This window comes from Lissotriton vulgaris, chromosome 1_2 (genome assembly GCF_964263255.1).
Source record: "Lissotriton vulgaris chromosome 1_2, aLisVul1.2, whole genome shotgun sequence".
Taxonomy (NCBI): Eukaryota; Metazoa; Chordata; class Amphibia; order Caudata; family Salamandridae; genus Lissotriton; species Lissotriton vulgaris.
Genome location: NC_141686.1, coordinates 40,703,105 through 40,715,643, shown reverse-complemented (window position 1 = coordinate 40,715,643; position 12,539 = coordinate 40,703,105). Strand labels below are relative to the sequence as shown.

At 44.2% G+C, this 12,539-nt stretch overlaps 1 protein-coding gene across 1 annotated transcript in view; it reads left to right on the top strand.

The window, feature by feature from the left end:
- ETFBKMT (electron transfer flavoprotein subunit beta lysine methyltransferase) overlaps positions 1-12,539 on the top strand; it is a 184,947-nt gene that overhangs the window by 116,583 nt on the left and 55,825 nt on the right. Inside the window, exon 3 of the mRNA XM_086952785.1 lies at positions 12,380-12,385. Within this exon, the coding sequence (XP_086808911.1) occupies positions 12,380-12,385 (6 nt within the window). The remainder of the gene's footprint in view (positions 1-12,379; positions 12,386-12,539) is intronic.

Here is a 12,539-nt window from a genome sequence, read left to right as displayed (position 1 = left end):
CACATAAGACTATACATTTGTATCAGTTTAGGTACAGCCGAATTCTCTTCCCAGTTCTTGGAAGATGTTCACAGGCGCATCTCAGCTTCAGGAGCCAGCTGGCTTGGGTTTGCTTCTGCGTGGTTCGGCTTTTCCCTCATCACGTGACAGGGTTGTGGGAGGATTCAGAGATGGCGTCGCTCCCCACTCCCAGGCCCCAAATACGCGGTACATGAAAAGTAAGCGAAAACAAATTAGAAACACAGAAAAAAGTGAATACACTGTATACCATAAAAAGCTTCACTGCACCCCTTACTTTGAAATATCTATAGCATTGAGGGTTAATGCGGGAAAGACAGATATGCAAAAGCAGCATGAGCTAGCAGAGAGCATGGTTAAAGACAAGCGGCCATATTTAGCAACAATGCACATGAGCAAAAACATCCCTCCAAATTGCGAGTGCGTCACATCACGTGGGTATGACCGACGCATGCGCAGACTGGATTTCTGCGAAGCGGCCATTCAGTAGTGCAAGCATCATTATAATTAATAAACATAGATGCAAGCTTCTCTCGGGCACCCGCGTGTATTGGGAAAAGTGAAAATTAAGACGGACAGGATTGGTTAATGCTTATTAAAGGTTAGACGAGGTTCATGAATGAGAGCAAGTCGCTTTACGTGCGAATCCTTGCTCCATCAATCCCCTCTTTGATGATATTTACTATCATCACTATAAATGGAAACAGATGCCAACTTCACTCTTGCATTTCATTCATCTCAATTTCAACAAACTTGTTGTTGAGCTTTCTTCCTGCATACTTATTAGGGTGAAAGCTTTTAGCTCTCTTGTAAATTTCGTTCTTCAATTCTTCTAATTCTAGCTCATCAACATTTCTCTTCACCCCTCTTTTGTTCACCATATACTTCTTTTTGCATTTTTGACATTTGCAGTAGATAAATATAATCAGTACAACCACACCTATTCCAGCTATTGGCATCAGTATTTTCCATAGAAGATTTTTACCCAGGTTAGAGAACCAACTACCTACAGAGGAGAGACCATCAGTCAGTCTCGTCCAGGCACTATCAACCTCCAATGGTTTGAGTTCTTTTTCCAAATTAGTTATGTTTCTTACATATTTCTTTATTTCAATGCTTTTATCAGGAATGTAAGTGCAGCAATGTTGCGCCTTCAACATCCTGCAGACTCTGCCCTCTTTTGCCAATAGAGTGTCAAGAGCAAGGCGATTCTGTAAAACCATTGATCTGATCGCAACCATTTCAGTATTGCCCAGCAGGAATCCAGCAGCGGTGTCAGTTGATAACCGGTCCACTACTGTAGACAATTTGCAGATACAGTGAGTATTCAGAACTACCCCCATTCCAGGTATCAGTGCACTAAAAATATCACCTATTATTTCTCCTACACTTTCACGTTTACTACGCACTAAGCCATTAGTATCTTCATTGCTTCCAGCAGCATTGTTCACATGGTATATTTTCGGGAAAACGATGCCAAAATAGCAGCTTCCATACCAGTGATCGGGCAATTTGAAATAAGCCTTGTTTCCACATATATAATAAATTCCGGGAAACACAGGTTCTGACCCATTTTTGAAACCCCAACCTCCAATTACCTTGTAATTATGTTCACACTCGCTGGAACCGATGAATACATTGTTATAATAACTAGTCTTTTCTCTATGGAGACAGAGTTTCCCTTTCCGTTCAAAATCCAGCAACAAGGCAGGACTAGCTTCGCCTTCTGAGGTGCTTTCCATATTCTCTGCCCATCTAGGGATTCTATCTTTTTCATCATTGGCCTTTTTCTGGAATTTCTCCCTCCTTCTTTCTGCCATCTTCAGAAACATCTTTTCCTGCTCTTGTAAGGAACAGGTCAGATTATTTTCCCTAGCTTCGTTTAAGTCTATGTCACCTATGGTCAGGAAATATTCTCCCATATAACGGGTTACCTCGCTTCTAATATGTACAATGTTCAGGTTTCCCCGAACAGGAAGTTCTGAAAAGATTACGTCAGTGTTTGAGTAGTAGTACTGTAAAGTGCTTCTATAGAATAAGCTAGCTAATATACTACAGGAAATTCCGTAGGTCAGGGGTAAATGGTGATATGTCACGCTCTCAGCTACAGAAGTAGGTAGCTTCATACATACATAACAATCTTCTATTTCCATAGCTTCTACATAATGCACTAAAAGGTTTGCGAAGACATTTAACTGAGTTCTGTTTTTCATCTTGTGAAAATGTAGTCCACCCTCCTCTGATGCATCTAAGTTAGGTCGTGTTTGTCTCAGTACAGCAGCATTGTCACGTCTTTCTACACTTTGTGGTGTTTCTTCAGTCTGTACAGTTTCTGTATCTAGAGTCTCTGGGTTAGTGGGGTACAAGTTAGGGTCTTTGCTTATCATAAAAGGTATAAAAACTGTTAGTCCTATCCATATTATTATCAGTACGGCTATACTACAAAAACATACTTTACAGCAGGTTTTACAACAGCTAAATTTGGATCTTCCATTTACACTTGAATCAGACATTGTGGCTTACAGGTGGTTTTCCAACCCCTCTTTGTTTCTCTATACCAGAGGCTTACTCAGGCTTGCCTCACGGAGGGTCTTCGTCAGAGCTCCGATCAGTGATCGACTCTTCGTCACTTTGGCCACTGTGGTTGGGTTCGTCAATTTCCTCCAACACCAAGTAAGTCCATTCAGGACTCCGATACAATTTGTTTTGTTTCTTTACTCGTGAGCTTCGTCGGTTGGACTGGACTCGGGCTTCTTTTCTTTCACTGGCAGCCCTTTTTTGATCTGCTAGTTTTTCTTCAACTGTCTTGATTCTTAGTCTCAGTCTTTTTATGTATCGGGGTTCACTCTTTTTCTTGTGGCTTTTAGTGGTCGAGGAGACTTGACCTTCCTCGTGAACTCTCTTGTTTTCGCTTCGTTGTGGTACTCTTGTTTCGGCAGTGTCTATTTCCCTTCCTGTCTGACTAGTTCCAGGTCTTTCATAAGTTTCTTCCGCCTGGTCTCTAAGCTGGCCTTGTTCAGGTCTACTTTGTATTTGATCTTTATTGTCAGGTGATTTGGACTCTGCTTCCTGAACACGTTCGTCTATTTCTATCTGTTCCTGTCATGCACTTCGATCCCTTGATTTTCTTCCGCATGAACTTCAGCTTTAACCACTATCTGTCCCTTTCCAGTTTCTGAAGTTTCAGGAGGAGTGTCAATAACTTGGTCTGTCCCTACTTGGCCTATTTCCTGATCAGGTTTGTTGTGAGTTTCGATGACCTGACCTTCGTCCTCTAATTCTGTCTCACCTTCACTATCCCACTCACTATCTAGGTAAGAATATTTTCGGGTTCTTATTGGATCATGAACTTGGTCGTCGGCAGAGAACCATTCAACGTCTTGACTTGAGCTCGGTAGTTCGATGTCAGCGGGATCTGGACTCTCTTCTGGAGTCTCCTCAGCTGCGCTACCTTCAGCTTCAGTCGCGTTTTCTCCTGTCACTGGCTTCGTATGGCTGGCATGGATCCACTTCGGTACGCCCGCACACTTCACAGCAGTTGTGGTTACAAGGATCACTTGCCTCGGCTTTCCCCACTTTGGTTTGAGGCAACTCTTCCGGGTGTGTTTCTTTAACACCACCCAATCACCAGGTCTCAAGTTATGTGCTGGAGATGTAGGCCATTCGACAGCAGTCTCTCCAATCTGGTGAGAGATAGAACGCACTTGGTCACCCAGCTGCCTGCAGTATTCTAGCACTAAATCATCAGAAATACTTAGCAGTTTGTGTCCAGGTACCCATGCCTGTCGCATTACTCTTCCCATTAGTACTTCATGGGGACTTAGGCCTGTTTTTCGGTTCGGAACACTTCTCAAACTCATCAGCACAAGGGGCAAAGCTTCTGTCCAGTTCATTTTGGTGGAATCACACACTTTCGCCAGTCTGGACTTGATGGTGCCATTCACTTGTTCAACTATTCCAGAAGCCTCTGGATGATATGCACAGTGCAACCTTTGCTCCATTTTAAATGCTTTACAGAGTTCCTTGAGGATTTTGTTAGAAAAATGCCCACCTTGGTCTGTTTCAATAGTCTCTGGAATTCCAAATCTAGGTATCAACTCTCTAAGTAGTAATTTGGCTACAGTTATAGCATCATTTTTCTTTGCTGGGTAGGCCTCCACCCATCTAGAAAATAGGCAAACTATGACCAGGACGTATCTGTATCCTTTGCACATGGGCAACTGGATAAAGTCCGCCTGCATCCTGATAAAGGGACCTTCTGCCCTCCCAATCGTACTTTGCTCCACTACTGTCCTTTTTCCTGCGTTGAATTGCTGACACACTAAGCACCTCTGGCAAAGTTTTTCTGCTGTGTTCCTGAATTTTGTGTTACGGAATACCTTGTTAAACATGCGGCACATGGCATCTCTCCCAATATGTGTGTCCTCATGTATGATCCTAGCCATTGAGGCTACTAGACTGTCTGGTAATACAGGCACACCAGTTTTGTAAACCATGACACCATCCTCATCTCTCGGTGTACATTCATCCCTTTCCCACCTGTCCTTTTCTTCTTGTTCTGTTGCCTGTTGCATGTCTTTCAATTCCTCCCAGGTAGACACACCTTCAAACATCATAAGTTGGCAGCTGCTTCCACCTCCCCATAATTTGATTTTGAGGGACATTTTGTATCGGGAGCAGTATTGGGCAATTTGGTCAGCGTATCGGTTTCCGGCTGTCACATCATCATTTCCAGACCTGTCAGCCGCACACTTGACCACAGCCAATTCTTGGGGTAATTGGATCGCTTCCAGTAAGTTCTGTACCACCTTTCCATTTCTGATAGGGGTACCTGAGGAAGTCATGAATTCTCTTTGTAACCATAGTTGGCCGAAGTCATGAACAACCCCATAACAGTACTGGCTGTCAGTAAAAACAGTTACCCTTTTGCTTTTCCCCAGTTTACAAGCTCTTGTCAATGCGATTAATTCTGCTACTTGTGCAGATTTTACATCGCACAGGTAAGATGCTTCCAAGATTGTCTCCAATGTAACTACAGCATAGGCTGCACTCAGACCTCCATCCTCATGTCTTAAACATGAGCCATCTACAAACATCATAATATCCTCATCAAGTAAGGCTATTTCTTTGATATCAGGACGTGGCTTGGTGCTAAATTCAGTTAGGCCCATGCAGTTATGCTCAACTTCATCTTCTTCAATATCTATGGGAATGGGCAACAGAGTTGCGGGGTTCAAAATATTACACCTGGAGATGATTACATTCTCAGCACCTATAAGAATTCTCTCATACTTAGTCAGCCGACTAGGGGTGAGATACTGGGTCTTGGTTCGGGTCAGTAAGATCACAACAGAATGTGGCACATATACAGTGACAGGATGTCCCATAACAATGTTTTCACTCTGTTCCAGACTTGCACAAGTAGCAGCTACTGCTTTCAGGCATCCGGGTAATCCAGCAGCCACTGGATCCAGAGTGGCCGAAAAGTAGGCCACTGGACGCCTAGTCAGTCCATGTTCCTCTGTTAGGACTGAGAGTGCACAATTGTCTCTTGTATCACAGAACAGTTCTAAGTTCTTGGAATAATCAGGCATTCCTAAGGCAGGGGCAGAGCACAGACAGTTTCGCAATTTTACCCAGGCGTTCATGCTTTCATCGTCCCAACTAACTGGATCTTCCACTCCCTTCTTGGTCATTTTTATCAGGGGTTTGGCTAGAGCTGCGAATCCTACAATCCATTGTCTGCAGTACCCTACAACTCCTAGGAACATTCGTACTTCTTTCTGGGTTCTGGGTAGTTCCATTGCTCGAATTATTTTGATCCTTTCTGTAGTAACTTTCCTGATCCCTTTCTCTGTCTGGTGCCCCCGATATTTCACTGAGGTTTTACAGAACTGTAATTTGTCTGCGGACACTTTATGTCCTCCCTTGCCTAGGTGATTCAACAAGGCAATGGTATCAATGACACAGTCGGTTTGACTTTTGGACGCCACCAGAAGGTCATCTATGTACTGTACCAAAACAGACTCCTTTGGCAGTACTAACGATTCAAGGCATTTCTTTAGGATCTGGTTGAAAATCGATGGACTTTCAGTGTACCCCTGGGGGACACGATTCCAGACATAGACATGGCTGTCAAATTTAAAACTAAAAAGGAATTTGCATTCGGGATGCAATGGGATGGAAAAGAATGCATGACACAAGTCAATGACAGTGAACCATTCCGCATCCCAAGGAATCTTATACAGTATCACTGCGGGGTTGGGCACAATGAGACAGCAAGGTACAACAATTTGGTTTACCTTGCGCAGGTCCTGCACTACCCGGTACTTTCCGCTAGGCTTTTTAATTCCAATTATGGGCGAATTACAGGGACTGCTCATTACTTCCTGTATGATGTCTGCTTCAAGCAACCTGTTTATTTCAATTGCGATTCCCGCTTTTACTTCTGCACTCATTTTGTACTGTCTTGTTCTGGGGTACACAGCATTTGTTTTTATTGCTATTTTAACTGGGTCTACATTTGCCATTAAGCCTACATCTTTCCCAGTGAAATCCCACACTTCAGGAACCACTTTTAGCTGTAGTTCTTCGGGTAAGTCTTTAATGGACAGGAGTTTTATTTCTGTGTCTGGTTTTAGTAGCATCAATTTGTACAGGCTATCTTCATCTGGGGTCTGAATTTTGACGCCATTTGGTGTGCAAAAGATGGTACAATTCATTTTGCACAACAAATCTCGTCCTAGCAGGTTTACAGGACTGGAGTCACAGACCACAAATCTGTGCATTTCCTAACCACTGACGCAAGCCCTTTTAATAAAGTATCCTCACCCCAGGGACCATCCGCCAAGCCGTTTTAACTTCACATACCTGAACACCCTACACCGCACACACAGTGACATACCTGCTCCGCTGTAATCAGGCGTCGAAGCACACCCGGGACACGCTAGGTGTCACTGGGTGGGCCCGATGATGAAGCATGCCACCAACTAGGTTGGTGGGTGAGGGCTTTCCAAAGACACCCACTAGGTGCCACTGCCAATTGGCAAAACGATACTGAGTCGCTATGAAAACAATAATAATAATGTCAGATTAACCCCTGCTCTCTAGCTAGTCTCCTTTTGATAAACTAACATATAACCGGGGATCTGGACTAGCTTTCTGGTCCTCTCTCTCCCTCTTGATTTTCACAATTCATTTTGCACAACAAATCTCGTCCTAGCAGGTTTACAGGACTGGAGTCACAGACCACAAATCTGTGCATTTCCTTGAAATTTCCAATGGAAATCTCCATGGGTTCAGTTACTGGAGTACTGATTATTTGATTTGAAACACCCACTACTTGGATGGCTTCTCCCGAGAGGGGTAGGTTAGGAACATCCACAGTTCTCACAGTGGAACGGGTAGCACCAGTGTCCAATAGAAAGGTGACGTCTTTTCCCTCAACCTTTCCTTCGATGTATGGTCCTGTCTGGTCTACCGGTAAGGAGGCGCCAAGTACGCACTCCTTGTCCTCCCCCCTCAGGCCCCGTCAGTATTGATCATCACAAAGGAAAGAATCATTTAGCAAAAACTGTGAAACTGCTGCACTTCTCTCATTCTCTCCTTTCCATACTTCGACCCTTTCATTCTGCTGAGCCTGATTTTTATAATTTTGTCTAGGAGCGCGAGGCAACGGAGGCTGCTTTACCTGTGGTTGGTTCTTCCGTGTCCCCTCTTTCTGCACCTGTGGATTTAAACCATTTACGGGGGCATTACCAGCCAGCAAATGTGGACACTCGTCTCTCCAATGCCCTATCTGACCGCACCCGTGACAGGGAAATTTTTTCATAGCCTCTACCCGACTCATTTTTACCCGGGGTTTCCCTCCTCCCCCAGCAGTGAGATTTTGTGCATTATTATTATTCAATTTACTTAACTGTTTTTCTTGCTGTTCCGCCAATTTTACTTGCGCCCACATGACCTTCTCCTTAAGGGCTTTCTTCTTGTTCTCTATCTCATCCTCGTAATACTTGGCATACTTGAGGACATCATCTATGGGTTTACCTTGCCAGCTGATTTTATTATCTCAAATCCACTGGGATATTTCAGGTCTTAATCCTAACACGAATCGGTAACTGAAATGGGTCATATCCTTCATGTCCACATTATCGATTCCACTGTAAGTTTTGAATACCTGCAGTAACCTTTCATAAAAGGAGTGGACGGTTTCATCGCGCTCTTGGGTAGTTCTATCTATCCGGGTCCAATCAGTTTCCTTTGCGGGCACCTTTTTCTTCAGGTATTGTATGACTTGGTCATATTTCCTCATTACCTCAGGTGAGGGAGCTCCGGTTTTGGAGTCTCTCTCATATTCATCACTGGGCCAATCAATTTCAATTTTGCATTCGGTCCACAAATCTACAGGCACCACAATGTCGAAAAACCCATCCAGGTCTTTCAGAAGACATTTCTGGACCTTTATGAAACGTTCGACCTGTCTGTACCAGTCGACTGGCTTCTCCCGCAGTTTTGGAAAGTCATTAGTAAATGACACAATATCTTGTCGGGACCAAGGGACATGGACATATTTTCCCCCAGGGACCTCTCTCATGGGACACAATTTCTCTGCGGGACCTACTTCTTTGAGTACGTATTCTGAAGTCTGGGGTTTAGCCCTACTGTCTTCCTTTTTCTTTGCCCACCGGGTTTTCCATTTTTCTACATCCCCCCATTTCTGTAGAATTTTCAGTAATTCTTTTATTTGGGTTTGTTTTCCTGACACATTCATGTTTTCGAAGTCCTTGTCGGAGAAATCTGCTCTGTAAGGTTTCTGAAGGACTTTGGAACGACTAACATCAATTCCCATGTCAGCAGCAGTGTCCATTAATCTCTCATGGAGCAATCTAGTGTTCCGGGTAAGGTTTTTGCTGATAAACAGTAGCTCTTCTTCACTAAAGGAGTTTAACCTGTCCAACCCTACATTACCGGCCATTAGTTCCTCTATTTCTATCCTTAGTCTATAGATTTCTAAGGGTTTTGGTTGGGGTGTGTCCTTTTCTAACTCTTTGGTCCATCTATCCAATTCTTCTGGGGAAACTACAGTGGCACTCCTGACCCCTGAAGTGGTTTCAATCAGGACCTCTTTTGTCCTAGCCTGATGTCTTGCCCTTGGTACACTGGTTCCAGGTTCCCTGATAGGCAGATCCATTAAGGAGATCACAGACTCACACTCACTTTCTTGATCATCAACTATGAGCGGCTCTTTTCTTGGGGGAGGAATGATAGGGGTTGGTACAATTGGAGTTATAATAGGGGTTCTTGGACTAGTCAGTCTATCCCCATAAAGAGGTATAGCAGGACCAATAGTTACTGGGATAGTCAGTGAATCCGGACTGGGATTTATCTGGGCTATGGTCTGAATTAAATCAATTCGCTGTTTGTTCAGGGCTTCCTTTTCTCGTTCACGCAAAACCCTTTCTGAAGAATTGTCATGCATCACTTGGGGTACCAATGTAGGGTAAATACTTGGGGCAGTCGGAAGGACCAAACTTGGTCGGTCTTCCCCGAAAGGTTGGTAATTTGGGACCGCGGAACTAGGTCTGCAAAACCCATCACTATCACTGGCTTTACTTTCCGTACCCGTTACATCTGTCTCACTGGCTGTCCTACATCTAGGATATTTAGAAAACGGGTTTTGGGAACCCAAAGATTCTGATTCCGCAACATAGGGAGGTGGGTTTTTCATCAATAAATCCTCTAGGTGCTCATCTTCGGAGTCCCCCATAGCCATTAAGTTGCGTGTTTTCTCCGTACATTTTCCTTTCCCCTCTTCGAGTACCCCAAACATTGGAAACAGTCCCTCAACCATCATATTCTGTCTCCACTGTTGCATCTTTTTCTCTTTAGTTTCTTTTTGGACCTTTGGATACCACTTACTCACTCCTTTATCCATTCGGGGTCTGTCTCGTTCTAGCGCTTCAATTTCCCATTCCTCTAATGCTTCATATTGAGTTAATCTAGGTCGGGGATGCAATTCATTCATTCGGGTTCTTAAGTTAAACAGGATCCTACCATTAAAGGTACCATTAATGGGAAATGCTTAGACCCCATCATCTTCTGTGTACCTCACCCAATTCTCCAACCACACACAGGTATGATACCCTTTATCAAATATCATGAAGGAGGCGGGAGTATTTGGAGGTGGAATGATCACGCCCTCCCTGGTTCGTATGGGCTTGTCTTTCTTGAAATAGTTTTTAATCTTTTCGCCAAATGACAATTTTCTCTTTCCTCCGTACATATTGTAAGGTCTACCTCTTAGCATCTGCTCCTTATAAAAACCTAGATTCTGAGGATTTGGCAAAAATTCAGGATACCACATACACCTTTCCAGTCTAGCTTCTAACTCGGCTTGATTAATTTTGTTTACCTTTGTGCTTCCAATGCTAGCGCGACTTTTATTTCGCGACGACCAATCAACACAGTGATTACAAAAGCCTTTGTCCAATAGGTGCGCGGCCTTTCGCGAGACGAGGTCTCACTCTCCGGCACTCACCCCTCCCTTACAATTTCAGCTTCACTACACGCCCGCTGTCTTGACCAATACCAGCGCGGCACGGAGTGACGTCAGAGCAGCCTTCCGACTGACACCCTCCTTCACAAGGTAACGGAAACTTTGAATTTTTCTTAAAGTGCAAGTGCTAAACTTAGTCAACAACACGTAACGTTCGCCGCTGTGTCTGAGCGTTCTAAAAAGAGAGAAAGTTCTTCTTTCGCTACAAGTAAACCACTTCTGTCTACTTTTCATTCACTTCGGGTAGACTTCTCTGCCTAACCTCTCACACGAGCAATATAGAACCTGCTACTCTCCTGACTTATCCACTTCTTTCCGGGATATATACTAAGTCAGGCTTTCACCAGCGGACTACCTTGCTTACCATTCAAGCTTCGGAGAGCCTATTACTCCTTCCACATGTGACCCTTACTAGGTGATATCACAATGGAAGTTTTATACAAAGGACTCGTAGCTATCAATTATTCAAATACAAAAAGATCCTAATTAGTGCTTCCGGTCCTTCCTAACCATGCACTAATAACTCACAACAAGCGACCTCATTGGCTAACCGGATTCTGCTCACCGTTAGCTATAGACTTCCCCGGGGATTCGGACTACATAAAAGTCTCACAGACAATTTTGTTAATATTACATATAATACTTATAGCAGCAATACAAAATTATTTAAACTTAAAAAAATCTTTTAAAACATTTGCGCAATGTTTCAAGCAATACAATCAATATTGAAACTCTTAGCAGCACATTTTTATTTTCACGGTTTATTTATTCACTATCTTATCTACCTATCTTAACTAGTCCTAACCATAGCTCTGCTACCAGAAAATTACTGATAGAGCGCGCTGTTCACCCGGGTCACTAGTTTACCAATTTTTCCACACACTGGGCCCTGGTGTGTATATGATGACAGTGTTTTGCGTGAAACGGGTGATTCCTTACACGCTACTATGAGTAATTCAGAGGGTGACTCTCTCACCACTTACTATACATGTACCTGACTTACCACAGGCACATTACTCCTGATGGATCAGGAGCTAGCAGTGGATAGGCGACAAGTTTTCCTAAAGAGTAGAAATACCTTATACATTCAATACATTTAATAATACCTCGTGAAGTATAATGACCACAGATATTGTCGTGCAGGGTAAATTGTGTGGCACGCTAATCACTCTGTTGAATGTGTATGGACCTAATGTAGATGACCCTGATTTCTTCACGGCACTCTGGAACAAGCTATATAGTCTACCACCATCGGCTATTCTCTGTGGGGGGGACTGGAATGTCACGTTGGATTCAGAGTTAGATAGGAGGCGTGATCGGCCATGTGAGCGTAAGAGAGCGGCGGATGCAGTGTGCGAGGGTATGACTGGGCTGCATCTGCTAGATGTTTGGCGATTGCGAAATCCTGGCAGGCGGGAGGGGACTTGCTACACATCAGCGCATGGTACGTGGTCGAGACTGGATTATTGGTTGCTGACCCGGGATGTGAGTGGATGGGTGCTGAATGCAGAACACCTCCCCCGTACGCTTTCCGACCATGCCCCTGTTACAGTGAAGCTGCAGATACCTACGCATGCCCCTGCTCCGTTTACTTGGCGACTCTCCCCTGGTGTGTTAACAGATCAAGTGTTGTGTGAACGTCTGAGGCAAATAGTTGAGGAGTTCTTTGTGAACAATGTGGGTTCCGTCGACAGTATGTTTACGGTGTGGGAGGCCTTCAAGGTCTCAGTGCGGGGTGCGTGTATTGGGTTGCGGTCCGGGGTTCTCACGTCCATCAGGGACGCTATGTCCAAACTAGAAAGGGAGTTGCTGGTTCTAGAACGCCGACTGGAGGAGGGGGCGGAAGTCACGTTATTAGCGGATGTTAGGGCGAAGGTTACAGAATATAATGATCTGGCAGACCAGGAGGTGAAATTTCTTTCCAAACGTGCTACGGCCAGATATTACGGTGAAGGGGGCAGGCCGG